This window comes from Microplitis mediator, chromosome 7 (assembly GCF_029852145.1).
Source record: "Microplitis mediator isolate UGA2020A chromosome 7, iyMicMedi2.1, whole genome shotgun sequence".
Lineage (NCBI taxonomy): Eukaryota > Metazoa > Arthropoda > Insecta > Hymenoptera > Braconidae > Microplitis > Microplitis mediator.
Window position 1 is genome coordinate 7,784,793 of NC_079975.1, and position 18,049 is coordinate 7,802,841.

The window sequence follows — 18,049 nt, forward strand, 5'->3', positions numbered from 1 at the left end:
TTATTGAAATTGGTATCATTAGATAGGTCTTGACTTGAATTTGTGCCTTTTCATACTTTAAACTCTTTTTAATTGCCAAGTATTGAGATAAATAGATTTATTATATCATTCGAATTACATTTAAATTACGCGGGAAAAAAGACGATCGTATTTATTTTCTTTAAATAAATTAATACTTTAATTATTCTGTCACTAAATATGACTGAATGTCACTGAATATATAGATATATTACTTATATCGCGTTACTTATTCCAAAATGACAGATTTTTATGCTTCCTTTTGGTTTTAGAAAGCTGCTCAAAGCCAAAAAAGTGTGCATAGAAAAAAAAAGGATTCATTTCCACAAAAAATCTTTACTTGCCTAAAGAAAATTTTTACTTACCCTAATAAATTTTTTGCATTGTGAATTGAAAACAAAAATTTATTTAGAACTTGAAAAAATTACTTGGTGCAAGGAATTATTTCTTGACCAAAAAAATCTTTTCTCGTCCCAAGACAATTGTTGTATTTTATTGATAATGCATAAAATTTCTTGATGCAAATTAAAATTTTGTTGCGGCAAGAAATCCTTTTTTTCTGCGTATTTTATAAATTTAGTAGTGATATTTGGGCAGTCTCGTAGTGACTGCAGGATGCTCGTTTAAATTAATTAATTTATTTATATAAAATTTCTGAATTGTCTAACGTTTGCTATACATTCACTCTTTTTTTTTTTGCATCAAATCAATTACCGAAAAACTAAATATATGCACATGTAGAAAATTTAAAATACTGTAGATGCAATTTTTAAAAATATTTTTTTCTTAAAATTTACCATTTCAAAAAAATTTCAAAAATTATTAAACGTCAGCGAACACTAATTTCATATTTATTTTTTTATTTTATAAATGTATTAAAAATAATTGGAGTTTTAAATAAAAAATTGTTTACAAAAAAAAAAAATCAAATAACGTGTAAAAAAAGAAATAAAAATTTAAATTATAAAAAACTGCGCGTAAAATGAAACAAGATGCGACCTCTAAATGTGCATCTAAGAAATTTTTAAAACAACTGAAGAACTTTTTTGACAGATCGATAACAACATCCCGACAACGGGACGCCTGCCGCTAAATAATGAAACGAAATTTTATTGCATCTGCTTCTTAGTTGAGCCGAAAAAATTAAAGACTGAAAAAAAACTTGTATCGTAGCTCGTAGTTTTTTAATTAATATCAATATTTTTAAACGACTGATTTCTGTTTCTTATATATAATTAATTTAGTAATATAATTAACAAGGAATTGACAGTTCATCAATAACATATATTATTAAATTTAAGTCAAAATATTTAATTTTTTGTGGAGCAAAAAAATAAGTAGTTACGGATTTATGGGTTTGCGTCCGTTACAAATTATTCACTTGACTTAATGTAACGGTTATTACAAGTTTTGAATTTTTTAAAAGTTAAAGGTAACTATTCATTCATTTATTTATTTATTTATTATTTTATTATAATTTAGTACTCATTAATAAAAATTAATGAATTTTATAAATTTCAGATAAAATAAAAATTTAAAAAATAAAAAATGCGTCCGGATTCCCGTAGCGTCTCTTTTACATTTCACCGCGAGGTTTTGACCGACAAAAATTCTCCAAGAATTCCACCAAATCGTGGTAAAAATTTTCGCCAAAGACTTCAAGATCGATTTGATAAAGAAAAAACCGATAGTAATAATAAAGAAAAATCTAAAATTGTTAAAAGTGCTGATAAAAGTTGGAATAACATCAGTCTGAGTACCGTATCCGCGGACTCACGACGTGTACTACGAAATGGAGCTGAAAAATTATCAAAAACAATAATTTCTGTTCGAACTACTATTGGAACTATTTCTCAGGTATTAATTATTGTATTTTATTTCAATTTATTTGTATAAATAATAATTTAAATAAAATAATAAAATTTAATCTTCAGAAATTCCGGAGTTCAACGAGAAGGAGACAAATTTTAGATGAACAGCAATCGCCCTGTAACTCTCAGACACCACAGACTTATTCGAGAACTTTATTAGGACGTACCCCGACGAAATTATACAGCCCATTTGGTATTGAATCACCTAGACACGCTTGGGGTAAAGAAAACGATATTCTTCCATCGTCAGCGTCATCGAAAAATGAAAATAGTGAATCGCGACGACCATTTCGTTTCATTAAAAAACGCGGCTTCGCAGCTTTGAGATAAACTGGTTTTATATTTTTAAACAAAACATTATTATGTCGCTTCGATACTATAATCAATACGCTGTGTAATTTATCACATAAATTACACGAATAATCACTTTAGCTTATGAAAATTTTCGACCAGTCATTTATCAACTAGGTAACTATTAGTATTATTTATGATACACTGTAAAAAACGGGGTAAGTCCAGGTGGTGTAGGTGTTAAAATTTACGGTGTTAAATTTCAACAACGAAAGCGGTGTAAAAATAACACTGCCAAAGGTGTAAATATTCTTTACTGGTGTTAAAATATTTTTCGGTGTTGAAAATATTTTATTTCGTGAATATTTTTGCTGACTTGATCACGAAAGTTAATTAGCGTTTTTATTAATTAATTAAATTATTGGTGATTAAAATGGTGGGCGTAAACTTGTGTAATTTTTAAATAAATTACGTGTAACATAAATAATTATTTAAATCAGTATATAACAAAATTGAAATTTCTTCCAGACAATATTTATTAAATTTTTATATTTTTTTATATGTAATACATTTTATTTTTCTAATTTCTATACGTGGAATTTTTTTTCACACCGATTTAACACCGGTATTTTAACACCGTCACATTACACCGATGTTCTTTCATTTTAACACCGCGTGGTGTTAAATTGAGTCGATTTTTACAGTGTATTATTAATAATGGTATCGCTATTTTTTTACTTTAATACCATTTTTTGTACTATAACACTATTAAGTATAAGATAAAAATCCAGTGAGCACAAGTTTACTTTAAAACGTTTTTTTAAATTTACAAACGTGCGTATTTTTTAAACCAAAATAAATTAATTTATTTTTTATATATTTTTTTTAATTTTATAATATAATCGATCTATAAAAATAGTAAAACCATTAATGGATTTGATTTGATAAATGTTTAATCAGATTTGAATGAATATGAGTAACTATATTTATTATAATTGCATTAATCGTGATTAAATTATACATTTATAACAATAATTAACTATTAAGGGCATTCTCAGACAGTGTTTCCCAGTTTTAAAAATATTCTATGACTCAACTGTCATCAGCGTATTAAAATTTTATTAATTAAAGGCATTCTCAATCAGTGTCCCCCGCTTTTTTAAAATTTTGATAATTAATTGAAAAAAAGTTAAAGCGTTGATTGAAAAAAAGGCAACGCAGTTACAATTTCGCGGTATAGATTTTAAAAAAAAGTATTTTGATATCAATTAGGAGTTAACCGAAATTCGTTAAATAAATTTAAACTTTCGAAATTTGACATTTCAAATCACAATATTGACATAAATATTTTACTCAAATTTACTGACCTAATTTCATTAAACTCCTAATTGATAACAACTCTAATTATTTTTTTTCAAATCTATATCTCAGCAAAATTGTAACTTCGTTGTCTTTCTTTCAATTAATGGTTTAACTTCTTATTAACTAATTAATTAATTAATTAAATTATAATACAGTTATGACAGTTCAAGGTAATTAAATATTCTTAAAAAATTGGGGAGGGGAAGGGGACACTGTCCGAGAATGTCCTTAATTAAAATAAAAATAAGATACTATATTAAGATTTAAAAAAAAAACTGTTGCCTAAAAAACAAACTTTGTTTCATTAAATATTTATTAATTAATACTCTATGTAATCAGTATTTTATTAAATAAAATATTAAAGACTTAAAAAAAATATTGTATTTTTTTTTATTAATGATTATCATCTTAATTACATTAATTATAAAAATAATTAGATATTTAATAATTTACTTAATTTCGAATATTTCGACGTCTAATCATTTTTTGGTTTTTTGAAATCGATAATTTGAAAAAATTGTACCCATAGTTATTGTAATTTTTTACATGTGCAAATTTTTTTTTTTTTAAATTAAGAAAAAAAAAATTTGAAGATTTTTAATTGTCCGAGAACTTCAGGAAATGTATTTTTAAAAAAAGTTGTTTCTATCGATTACAATTTTTATTAATAATTAAATATAAAGATATTTTTATATTTTATAAATAATAAATACTCTAGCATAAAAAATATAAACCAGCACGTCAATGCGCACGTGCATATTAAATTTTTATCGCGCAGACGTTTACTACCACCGCAAAACGACATAACACTGCACCCGAAAATTGTCATCATCAAGACAAAGAAGGGGTAAATAATTAAACAATGCGGCAAAATTTTAAATCATTTTTTTTTTCATTAATAGTTACTACTATATATCACATAATCTATAAATGTCATAAATTTAAATCAAATGAAATGATAATTTTTTATAAAACTTTCACGTGTAACTTTTATGTAAATTAAAAATTTTATTATTAAATAATGAATTAAATACAAGTGCACTCAAATTAAATGAAAGATTACTTAGAAATTTTTTAACACAACATTTATCGATTTAAATAAGTAGGGTTTAGTCTATAATACTCTTATCGTAGGTGGATTATACCACCTTACCCAATTTTCATTTTCATCGTTTAGGTTTTCTGCCAAGAAACTATTTATGCCACTTAATAGTTAATTTCAGCTCGCGTAAATTTAAAAAATTTAAGTTATTACGTCAATGCCAAATAATTTCATACATCATTAACTCATTCATATTAAAATTATTATGACTTACCCCCGAACAAATTATTTAGTCTTTTATTTAAATTACCTGAGATAAAATTTTGAAAAAAACTATATAAATTAATAATTAAAAAAGTTAAATAGTCATACGATTAAGAAGATAAACTTTTAATAAAAAAAAATTATCATTGAAACATGATACTGAAGTTAGCCGACGTCTAATAATTTTTGGTTTCTTTTTTTAACGATAAATTATGAAAAAAAAATTGCACATATAGTTTTTTAAATTTTCTACATGTGCATTTCTTTAGTTTTTTTTATTTTTTGTAATTTATTTGTTAAAAAAAAAATCCGAAAATTTCAAATTGTCTGCTAACTTCCGGATCGTCATTGAAACCACAAGTAAAAATCAATGATTTCAAAGTTAACAGACAATTAAAAATTTTCGGATTTTTTTTATCAACAGATTAGTTAAAAAAAAAAAACTAAAAATATGCACATGTAGAAAATTTAAAAAACTACAAGTGCAATTTTTTCAAATTTCTTTTTTTTTATAATTTATCATTTTTATAAAATTTTAAAAATTATTAGATGACAGTTAACAGACAATTAACAATTTTCTGATTTTTTTTATCAAAAGATTAATTAAAAAAAAGAAAAAACTAGAAATATGCACATGTAGAAAATTTAAAAAACTGTAGGTGCAATTTTTTCAAATATTTTTTTTTTATAATTTATCGTTTTCAAAAATTTCAAAAATTATTAGACGTCAGTTAACAGACAATTAAAAATTTTCGGATTTTTTTTATCAACAAATTAATTTAAAAAAAAGAACTAAAAATATGCACATGTAGAAAATGTAAAAAACTACAAGTGCAATTTTTAAAAATATTATTTTTTTTATAATTTATCGTTTCTAAAATTTTCAAAAATTATTAGACGTCAGTTAACAGACAATTAACAATTTTTAGATTTTTTTATCAACAAATTAATTAAAAAAAAAACTCAAAATATGCACATGTAGAAAATTTAAAAAACTACAAGTGCAATTTTTAAAAATATTATTTTTTTTATAATTTATCATTTTTTAAAAATTTCAAAAATTATAAGAATTCAGTTAACCAGTCTCATAAAGAGCAAGGGTTTAAAAAATGAAGCGATTAAAAAATAGTTTTTTTTTTTATAAACTGCAGTTAATTGATACAAGGGGCGTTTTTTTTACCGTATAATAGTGGGTTGCATTGGTTGGTCGAGGGTGTAAGGAGGGATGGAGCTCCAAAGGGTGCTCGCGAGGCAGGTCAGGGTTGGGGCCCTGGGGCTCAGTTCTGCTCAGTACGTTGGCCGTATTTGATCACTTCCTATTAAAAATTTAAATTTAAATATTAAACATTTACCAACAACTCCATAATTACCCCAATTAATAATCAATTAAAGCAATGTTCCAATTAAAATATTCCACAAACAAAAACTAAATCGTTATGTTCGACATAATTTAGTGTTATATTTAACATCTAGTGGACATGACCAAAAGTCGGTCAGTGATTTAACGAGTGTGTGAAGAAAAAATAAGTCATGAAATATATGCTTACATAATATTCTCGTGTAATATATAACTATATATATATTTACGTTAATTCACAACGCAAGTGAATTTGTACCTCTTTAGTTTGTTTTTTTTTTCACCCTCGCGTTTTGTTTCTAACACTTTTTTTTTTTCATTGTCATTCTTCTTCTATTCTTTTCTTCTCTTCTCTTCACTTTTAATTTCATCTCTTTTTCTCGTCTCTCCCTCGTCGCTCCCTCTCTGTAATAATTTTTTTCTCACTCTATCTTAAATAAAATATTATTTACTCTTTCTCATTTTATTTCTCTAGTGTTATCCCTACTTTAGCGTCCTCGTTCTGTCGCGTTACTTCTCCCCACCAGTTCCTGACAGCTTGGTCGATTCACGAGTTTGCCTGGATACACCCGCGTTTTCCCGGGCCTTTGCGCCGCGATTTATATACATAGTGAGTTTTATTTATCATTTATTTATATACATATTTAAAAATATTTAAACAATTTAAAAACTTATTATTTATCGTTATATTAAACTCATATATATGCTTATAGTGTAGATTATTAAATATATATAAAAGCTTATTATTTAGAGTTTTAATCCATCAGTTTTATGACACTTTACGTTACGCACAATTTCTAACCAATAAAATTTTTAAATGATGCGATAGTCATTTGTTTTTTTTTTTTTTTATTCATTTATTTATTTACTTATATATATTTTATAAACTATTATTTAAATAATAATTTGAATTTAAAAAACTATTTTGACAACTCGAATAATATGAATTTTTTTTTCTTTTTTTATTAAGGACTGGTTGCTTGGCTGGGCATAACCTAACATATATTTTTGTTGATGAATATAATCCAGCATTTATGTGATATATATATTTATATTTATATATATGTAATAATTAATGTAGTTTTTTTATTATTGCATTTGTTTGTTTGTTTCTGATATGCAGGTCTGGCGTCGTATATATTATTGAATTTTATTTTTATATTTATTTTTTTATCAACTGCTTTAAAAAAAAAAGAAAAAAAATATTCATTGCCAGTGAGTTTTGCTGGTATGCGGGAGTCCGGGATAAAAGTAGTAATGAATTTGTTTATATTTTTTGTATTTGCTGTACGTCCCGATGTTTATCAACGACTCAATCAGCCGGATCACTCAATCATCGGATCGTCATCATCAGTGTCGACAGACAGTCACAGAAAGGAACGACAAAAAATAGTTTATCTGCGTAGGAGTGACACGAGCTGCAGAGTTAAATTAAAAAGATAATTTTTTGGAACCTGATAGTCTTAATTTCAAAATGACCGAACAAAATGATCAACTCAATATGTGCGGGGATGAACCTCGCACTAATCTTATTATTAATTATCTACCCCAAAGTATGACTGAAAAAGAATTATATAGTATGTTTGTTACTATCGGACCAGTTGAATCTTGTCGAGTTATGAAAGATTACAAAGTAAGTAAAAGGATTGGAATTTTTTAAGTTTTTTTTTTATGCTTATTCTTAGAAATTGTGTTACAAATAACTCGAGTATTAGTACGCAATATAATTGATTTAAATGTCTAAATTTCCAAGAAGTTGATAAGAAATTTTATTATTGAATTTTTAAAATACTGGGAAATTTTTAGTAATTTGTATTTTTTAAAAAATTATAAAGACGATTAAGAATTTGCGTTTTTTTTTTTAAATAAATCGCGAAAAAAATAAACTAAAAATATACATATGTAGAAAATTTAAAATCTACAGGTGCAATTTTTTTAAAAAAATAATTTATCGTCTTTTTTAAAAATTCAAAAATTATTAGACATCGGTTAACTTTAGTATCATTGAAGTTAACAAATAATTAAAAAAATTTTTGATTTTTATTTCAACAAATCACGAAAAAAAAATGCGCATGTAGAAAATAAAAAAATCTACAGGTGCAATTTTTTAAATGTTTTTTTTTTTTTGTAATAAATAAATTAGACGTCGGCTAACTTCAGTGTTAGAAAAAAATTTTTAAATTAATTAAAACAATAACTTTTTTTTTGTTTAAAGACTGGATATAGTTATGGTTTTGGTTTCGTGAACTACGCGAAAGCTGAGGATGCAGCAACAGCGATAAATACACTCAATGGATTGCAAGTTCAAAATAAAAGATTAAAAGTATCGTTTGCAAGACCTTCTGGAGAAGAAATAAAAGAAACAAATCTCTATGTTACAAATCTTCCTAGGTAACTATAAATAAATATGACTAATAAATTTAAATAATATACACTTTCATTGTATTTTAAATAAAATTTAATTATTACTCAACAGAAATGTTACGGAAAATCAAATTGAGGATCTCTTCAATAAATTCGGCCAAATAGTACAGAAGAATATATTGAAAGATAAATTAACTGGCTTACCTAGAGGAGTGGCTTTTGTTAGGTAAATTATTTATGTATTTCATCGCTCCATTACTCGCACATTAAAATCTTTAATGAATTAAAAAAAGACAAATTGGATGAAACTCAAAATTTCTACAAACAGCTGAGTTGTAAAATAAAATTAAATCTCAATACTGGTATTCCAATTTAAAATCTTCACACAGAGTATATATTTATTTAGCCAACTTATATTCTGTGCCAGAATATTTTCGCTAGTCTACTGCCTACCTGGCGCGAATCTTTGCTCAATTTCATTTTACGTTTGTTCTATAAGTGACCTAGTTTACTATGAAAAGTAACTCGATGAAGGCACACAATCAAAAATTTATATTTGTACAATAAATTAAGTATAACAGTCTGCTTAAATTCGTTAAAATAAGTGTCTACTTATACTATAAATATATACTATAAATATAAATTTATATATACTTGATATATATTTACTTAAAGAGTAATTTAGCATGTCTTTTAGTTCAATTTGTTTGTCTTCACTGCAGGTATGATAAGCGTGAAGAAGCACAAGAAGCAATAAATCATTTAAATGGTACAATACCCGATGGCGGTTCCGAGCCGCTGTGTGTTAAGATCGCGGAAGAACATGGAAAACAAAAAGCGGCATATTATGCTGGATGGCAGGCTGGATACAATCAGAGTCGTGGTGAGTATTAAGCAATACACTTTATTATTATTATTATTTATGTAATTTTTATTATTTATTTTATTTATTTATTTATATTATTTGAGGGTAATCTCAGATATTGCCCGCTCTTCCCCCACTTTTTAATGATCCTGAAGTTAACAGACAATTAACAATTTTCGGCTTTTTTCTTTCAGCGAATAAATGACAGAAAAAAAAAAAATGAAAAATATGCACTTGTAGAAATTTAAAAAAATTATAAGTGCAATTTTTGAAAATATTTTTTTTTCTTCATAATTTATCGTTTTGAAAAAAAATCAAAAATTATTAGACGGCTAACTTCAGTGTCATACTTTTTAAGGGCATTCTCAGACAGTGGCCCCCCGCTTTTTAAAAATTTTTAATTACTTTCAATTGTCATAAGTGTATCAAAATTTTATTAATTGATTTGAAAAAAGTTAAAACTTTAATTGATAAAAGGACAATTTCGCTGGGATATAGATTTAAAAAAATTACTTACAGTTGAAATCAATTGAGAATCGAACGAAATTTTGAAAATAAATTTTAGTTAAATCTTCATGTTGATTTTATAATTTGAATTTTAAAATTTTTTAGACTAAAATTTATTGTCAAATTTCGTTTGTCTCTTAATTGGTGACAACTGCAAGTAATTTTTTTTTAAATAATTAATTAAATTTTAATACAGTTATGACAGTTGAGTCATTTCATATTTTTAAAAAGTGGGGGGTACTGTCTGAGATTGTCCTTAAAAATATGCAATGATTTTTAACTGTCATAACTGTATTCAAATTTTATTAATTAATAAAAAAAAAAAAATTAAAACCTTAATTGAAAAAAAGACAATTTCCCCGAGATATAAAATTTAAAAAAAATTACTTACAGTTTTTATCAATTAGAAGATAATCAAAATTTGTTGAATAAATTTTAAGAGAAGTCTACGATTTTCATGGCACCGCAAAATGACCGCGAATTCTTGCAGAATTCGACAAAAATGGACTGATTCAGACGTTTTTTTCTCAAAATTTTCGTCTTCAAATAAACTTAGCGGAAAAAAATCAATAAAAAATTGAATGTATTAAAATTTATGAAATTTTTCAATTTTTTTTTTTTAAATTGCATTTTTCTCGAACACTAAGCGAGATATCGAAAAAATTTATTCTTCAAAAAAGTCTTGTAGAGTTCTACAAGAATTTGCGGTCATTTGGCGGTGCCACGGAAACTGTAGAATCCCCAATTTAAGCCAAAAAAATTTGGAAATTAAAATTATAAAATTGACATTGAAATTTTACTGAAATTTATTTTTCAAATTTCGTTTAGCTCCCAATTGATATTAACTGCAAGTATTTTTTTTAAATCTATATCTCAGCGAAGTTGTCTTCTTTTCTATTAATGCTTTAATTTTATTCTAATCAATAGATAAAATTTTGATACGCATACTACAATTAAAAGTCATTAAAAATTTTAAAAAAATAGGGGACACTGTCTGAGACTGCCCTCAAATACAAGAAAATTTTGCAATAGACATGAATAGTTTATTTTAAAAATGCACCGATTAATCAAATATATTTGAGTGGATTAATCTATTTGTTATTAGTCGTCACCGCGAATTTTTTTAAATTTAAATTATTAAAAAAACTGACAAGTACATGATTGCTGTAAATGTATTATTTATCGGTATGCATTTAAAGTTACGTTTTTTTGCCGTCGCTTATTTAAATAAAAATAATTTATCTCTATATATTTATCGTAGTATTGATATATTGATCTATACAAGATAGATATATATGTATATAACATATTTAACCAGTTAGGGAATCAAGCATGCGTTATTTTAAAATAAAACCGCCATATTTAAAATGAATCCCAATGACGGCTAGTTTGCTATAACTAATTATTGTTTTTTTTATTATTTATTATTGTTATTATATTTAATAATTCATATATATTTTTAAATTATTCCCATTTGTCCGCGTAAACATTTTAACCCTAATCTAAAAAAATGTTTTGCCAGATAAGAAGTTTGCACCTAACTCGGCTCTCAACAGCTTATCGCAATAGTCAAAAAAATCATCCATTAATTAAACAATACACATATATTTATATATATATATAAATATATCAGTTGATACTAATGATATTAATACACTACAACAACAACTGATAGAATGATAACGAAAAATCAAAATAATTTATCTGCGATTTCCAATGCAATTTAAATTTAAAAAATTATTTAATTTTCTTTATTTTTTTTTATATTATTATATAAATTAAATGAAATTCGCGTTAATAAAAATATATGAATAAGTTCAATAATCACTGAGTGAAAAATATAAGACATTATATATTAGTAATGAATATATTTAAAAAGCGTTATATTTAATTTAAAAAAAGTGTTTGTGTTGTGTTAAAAATGAAAAATGAAGGCGCTGGATTCGCTTATCCTTTCCAACGATGACCACATTAAGAATCGAACGGGTCTACCCTGGTCACATCTTTGACTCTAAACATATTAAGGATTTTTATTAAGTCATTGGACCTGGGTCAATTGGATTTATTACAGTATACATTTATTATTTTTGTTAATCGTTTAATTATTATTAATTAATTAATAACTGACAGCAATTATTATATTTATAAAATATATATTATTGTATTATTTAAATTTTTTACTTTTTGACAGTTGACTATCACAGTAATACATTTAATTGTTAGGATAATTTATGTTCTGTTAATAATTTCATTTAATTTAATTATTATGATGATTATTATGATTATTATTATTATTATTTAAAATTTTGACTTACTGACTTTAAAAAAGAAATTGACGTCAAAAATAAAATTAATTGTTTTACGTACTAATAAGGTCCGTACTAATGTAAGGTCATTTTTTGTACATTGTTTTTTGTATGTTATTCAAAAAAGTATAACACAAAATATAGATATTTTTTTCGATATTATTTCAGCGCTTTCCTTTATCTTTATTGACCTACAACGTCCTGATTATAAATTTTAAAACATGGTGGCCACATTTCGGGGAAACCTGGAAATGTCAGGAATTATAATTATACTCGAAAAATCAGGGAAAAGTCAGGGAATTTCGTCACAAAGCTGGAAAAATTTTTACTTTCTTTTTTTTTGACTGAAAAAATCTGATAAATTTTTTTTCTGTCAAAACTGTTCAAAAAGTGGCGCGGCGCGAATGCGATTTTAATACCATTTTGAAAAAAAATTAGTAGAAATTGATTCCAATAGCGAAAAAATGAAGCAGTTGGAATTAAAAAGGCTGTTAGAAAAAAAAGTCTCAGTAGAAACCAATCGTCAGGATCTTCAAGTTATTAACATGCATATTGACAAGTTAAAAAAACAAAAACATTTAAAGTATACATAAGTATAGAACTAATAAGTTTCACTATATTTATTATTCGCGTACTTGATTAATATTTAATTAATATTCTATAAAACGTTTTTATTTATGAAATTTATTCTAGTGAAAATGAAAAATTTATTTATATTTTATTATAGAGTAAGTTATATAAAATCGTAGATTTAAAATAAAAAATAAAAAATTATTCATTTAATAAATAAAAAAAATCTATGAACATTGACAAATAATAAAGTAAAGTTTCATTTAACGACAATGATTGATTATTCATTGAACTGACTTATACCATTTTATTTTGAATTAAATAAATATTTCCAATGATTTAATATTACTACATATGGTCAGGGAATTTTTTAATTACTTGACTAGAATACCTGGAAAAGCCAGGGAATTTCAGTGTCAAAAATCTGTGGTCACCATGTAAACTTAATTATTTATAAAATAATTATATTGTATTTATTATATAGTTAAGTATTTAAAATCAAATCATTGTTATTTACTACAATAATAAAATATTGAATAACTAATTTTTATATTTGCTTGAGCTGTAATGAGCGCGCAAAAAATAAATATTGTAATATTTAATTGGCTGCGAATGCATTTATATTTAAAGCTTTACTATCATTATTATTAGACTAATAATTATATGCATGAGCGTTGAATTTACAATTTAAATTAAATCAATCGTATATACATTTCTCTCTCTTCCTCATATCTCTAATTTATAAATGATAACATTTTTAAAAAATTCAATTACTTGAAAAATAAAAAAGAAAAAAAAAACGTTATTATAACAATGGAGGCATACCTCTAAAGTTATTTTAATCTAATATTTCTATTTCACTGCTTACCATTCGGCGAAGGAGAGTGTCTATATGGAACGAGGAAAAAATACCAGCAGTTTTCAAATTTAAATAATGAATGATAATAATAATAATAATAATAATTATTATTATTATATGATTTTTAAATTTAAAGGCAATAAAATTTTTAAATTATTTCCTTAAGTATTTAATAAATTATTCTACACAAAATAAAGAGATTTCCTGGTGCAAAAAAAATTTTTCATTATCAAATAAAAGAAAAATTTTTCTTAGGACTAGAAAAATTTTTTTTTGACTCAAGAACATTTTTTTTCCCGCCTCGAGAGAGAAACAATTTTCTTAGGACAAAAAGAAAAATTTTTCGCGACAAAAAATTTTTTTTTTGTGTATCGAATTAATAAAAAAAAGTCAATATCACTTGAAAAAAAAATAAAAGATATTTAGTAATTTTCGCTGGAATTAATAAATTAAAATTAATTAAGACTAAAAATTGTGTAATTGATGAATTTTTTTCATGTAAAAAAAAATTTATACTAAAAATGTTTTTTTTTTTTTAAATATATCAAAAATAGTATTGTAGAAAGAGCTGTAATCAACTGAATTAACTACTGTATTGTTTGTTTTTTAAAATTAATCAAAGTTATTATTATTATTATTAATATTAATAATGAAAAAATAATTACATATACAGTAAATTTATGCAATTAGTGTTAGATCTTTATCGGCTGTAAGTAGATAGTATATTTATAAAATAATGCCAATATGTAGATGTAAACATCTGGATAAGATAAACTCGTATTAATTACAAAAAGCTTACAAATTAATGCATTTAATAATTTATGTAACTAATTAGGGGCATAGTAATTAAAGGACGCTCAAGCAAATTTAGATATATGTAAAGTAATGTTATAGATATCATATTATTACGATAAATATATATAAATATTATTGAGAGAGTAAAAAAATAATAATTGAAAATTTAAGTAGTTTACAAATTTATAAATTTTTTAAAATTATTTTTAGCATATATATTTTCAATATATGAATTAATTATTTTATTTTGTTTATTTGTTATTTAATTTTGCATAAAATATTTTTTTAATTAAAAAATTATTATTTAAGGATTTTATTCATTTAAAAAAAAATTATAACAATTATCACAATTTTCGATATTAAATTTTTACAATTATATATATTACTCACCCAATAAATATATGCATCATTAATCAAATACATAAAACTTATAATAAGGAAAAAGTAAAAAAATTTCCTAAAAAATGATTTAAATAAATAAATTTATTGCTTTACTATTAAATGCTACTGAATTTTGTTTTTAAAATTTAAAAACAATTAAATGTATGATTTAAAAATAACTGTATATAAATATAATTATTAAAAAAAATTAATGTAGTAGAATGTTGAACAATGGACCGTATCTGATTAATGATTAAAGTTCTAATAATGAGGATAAACACCGAAAAGTTTTGTAGTAGCAACAATGGCTGTGATAAAGGATAACCCGTGTAAAAAAAATTCGTTACAAAAATCTTCCAAAAACCTTCCTGACAGTGAACTTACAAAATTTAGACAATTCTGAACTTTTAGTTGAACATTTTTGGAACTTTAAAATAATTACAAGTGTGAAAAATTTTCAACTAGTGTGAACTTTTCTTGCGGGATTTTTTTTTTCTTTTTTGAAATTTTTTAAGCAAAATTAATTTGAATTGACAATTTTGTGAGTTTATAATAAGTTCATAATTAGTTCGAATCACTCATTTTTTGGACTATTTTTGACCAAATCAACAAGTGAAAAAAAACTGACTTCCAAAAAGTTCTAATAAAAGTCAAAAAATATTCATAAATATTTTCAAATCCTTCATTTTTTTGCCTCACCCGAATAACTCTAGTAAAAATCGTAAACGTTTATAATTCCTAAGTAATTTTTTTGGTTTTTTTCTTCTTCAAACCCAATAAAAAAAAACAAAAAATGCAGCAAAAGCCTACACTAGTAGAAAATTTTTCACTTTCTAATTTTTTTAGTTCAAAAATTTTCAACTTGAAGTTCAAAATTGTCTTCGATTTTGGAACTTCACTGTCATGAAGTTTTTAGAACGAAGTTTTTTTACGTGGGTACCGATAATATTTACTATAATTGAATAATTGGATAGAAAAAAACAACACCAATAATAAAATTAGGAATTACTATTAAGCGGGATATTTAAAAAAATTTATCATTAGAATCTTTTATTAATTAATAAATAAATAACTAATAAATTCTATTAATATCCTCGTCATTTCCGTATGTACGTAACATATTTAATAATAATTGTATTGTAATATATAAATTTATGTGAAAATTAATATGTTCAATACCATCCAATAACAAGCCGCTAATTAATAAAATGTCTATAAATTAAATGTTGTTTTAAATAAATTATGTGATTGTAATTTTTTTGACTGTCATTAATATTTAATTATTAATTAATTGAATTGTTATGATTATATATTTATAACTTATGAAAATAATTTAAATAGTGATGAATATAAAACAGTGTAATTACAATTGTTTTTTATTTCTAATTCAAATAAAATTTTTTATTCATCAATAAACAATAACTTTTTTAGTAGTTTTTTTTTTCTGATTTAAAATCATAATCGTAACTCATTAATGTTAATAATAAGAAACTTTAAATGTTGATAATGTCACCAGCAATCGACAACAAAGTGATGAAATTGATTATAAACAATTATATTTTATATTACTAATTAATTACTAATAATCTTAATGATACTGAAGTTAGCCGACGTCTAATAATTTTTGTATTTTTTTTAAAACGATAAATTATAAAAAAAAAATATTTTAAAAAATAGCACCTCTAGTTTTTTAAATTTTGTACATGTGCGTATTTTTATTTTTTTTTTTTTTAATTTATTTGTGGAAAAAAAAATCCGAATTGTTAATTGTCTGTTAACTTCATATAATCTTATACATTTAAATATAATAACGTGATATATATTCGTGAACAAGTGAAAAATAAAAACAATTTTTTAATCCACAAGTTATTATGATTAATGGACAGGAGGTAATTTCTTCCTTAACATCTTCAAAAAAAAACTTAATATTGTATTTTATTTATTTATTTATGTAAAAATTACAGCTCGCATTTTTAAAATTTAAGTTATCAATAAATCTTTATTATATATTTATATTTCCATCTATAAATCGTCATGTCTTTAGCATTAATTTTGCTTGAAATTGCTACTAAATATATATTTTTATTTATTATTTATGTAAACTAATAATAATTTTATTTATTTTTTTTTTTTTTCAAATTTAAAAAAACGAACATAATAAAAAATAAATATTTTTCAGGTGGAAGTACCCGCGGACGTGGAGCTTCAACTGGGGGAGCTGTCACTACCGGAGTAACTGGAGTTGGAAGAGCGACATCAATTGGTACACGTGGTGGACATCATGGAAGTTTTATCGGGAACGGAGGTAGTGGACCCGGTGCTATGAGAATGGAAAAAATTCATCCCCATAGATTCAATCCGATTGGAATGGGGGGTGGTTACGTACAATCTCACTTCTGGTGACCACAAATAAATGTCTTACATTTATTACAAGTCAATAAGTAATTATTAAACAAATAAACAAGCAAACAAACAAATAAAAAATTTATGATGATACTAAACAAATGTTTCGGCAACGACCGAGTGGACATTACTACAGTTGATACCGTTTGGAGCAACTCCTCGATGGATTAGCAAATATGTCGATAATTTTTAATTTAATTAACGTTTTTTTTCTTTTTTTTTTTGTTTCTTTTATTTTAATTAATTAATGAAATTAATTCGCGAATGTTTTATGGTCACATGTCGCATCCAAAATCTCCGTCCGAGATGAACGGAAAATGTGGGGTGTGGATTTTAGACAATGGATATTAAGTGAGTGCTGTACTGTGAAACAATGGCACTAATTATTATTATTTTTAATTTAAATACCAGAAGATTGGCAATGGAAGATGTCAAGAAATATTAAAAAATATTTTGTGGATTATTTTAAAATAATTTTATGATACCCAGTGCCATTGCGAGTGCAGACAAAAATAAATTTTAAAATTTTAAAATTTAAGACTAAAGATTTTAAAAATATAAAATATCTTCTTTCGATTAATGAGAGAGTAGTTAGTTCATAACTAATTGAGGATAATAATAATAATGAATTTCTTATATTAAATAATTAATTAAAAAAAAAATTCCATTGGTTTAATTTAGTTGTATCTTTTAATTAAGTGTGACAACTCGTTATTAATATTGTAAAGATGATTATGTTATGAAAATTTAGTTTTAATGTTCATAAAAAACCGGTGTAATTTCTTTCTGTAATA

The 18,049-nt window shown here is 24.2% G+C and overlaps 2 protein-coding genes across 2 annotated transcripts; both read left to right on the forward strand.

The window, feature by feature from the left end:
* Positions 1–1,091: 1,091 nt before the first annotated feature.
* On the forward strand, positions 1,092–3,898 carry LOC130671777 (uncharacterized). Its single transcript, XM_057475855.1, has 3 exons — positions 1,092–1,450; positions 1,540–1,875; positions 1,953–3,898. The coding sequence occupies exons 2-3, from the start codon at positions 1,567–1,569 to the stop codon at positions 2,217–2,219; spliced, it is 576 nt and encodes a 191-aa protein (XP_057331838.1). The 5' UTR covers positions 1,092–1,450; positions 1,540–1,566; the 3' UTR covers positions 2,220–3,898.
* Positions 3,899–6,146: 2,248 nt separating this feature from the next.
* Positions 6,147–18,049, forward strand: LOC130671295 (sex-lethal homolog). The gene is made up of 7 exons (XM_057475097.1): positions 6,147–6,408; positions 6,681–6,815; positions 7,526–7,838; positions 8,421–8,596; positions 8,682–8,795; positions 9,292–9,452; positions 17,032–18,049. The coding sequence occupies exons 3-7, from the start codon at positions 7,680–7,682 to the stop codon at positions 17,253–17,255; spliced, it is 834 nt and encodes a 277-aa protein (XP_057331080.1). The 5' UTR covers positions 6,147–6,408; positions 6,681–6,815; positions 7,526–7,679; the 3' UTR covers positions 17,256–18,049.

Coding starts and splice junctions, on each gene's coding strand:
- LOC130671777 (XM_057475855.1), top strand. CDS start 1,567: ATGCGTCCGGATTCCCGTAGCGTCTCTTTTACATTTCACCGCGAGGTT. Junction 1,876..1,952: donor CTATTGGAACTATTTCTCAG/GTATTAATTATT, acceptor TTTAATCTTCAG/AAATTCCGGAGTTCAACGAG.
- LOC130671295 (XM_057475097.1), top strand. CDS start 7,680: ATGACCGAACAAAATGATCAACTCAATATGTGCGGGGATGAACCTCGC. Junction 7,839..8,420: donor GAGTTATGAAAGATTACAAA/GTAAGTAAAAGG, acceptor TTTTGTTTAAAG/ACTGGATATAGTTATGGTTT. Junction 9,453..17,031: donor TGGATACAATCAGAGTCGTG/GTGAGTATTAAG, acceptor AATATTTTTCAG/GTGGAAGTACCCGCGGACGT.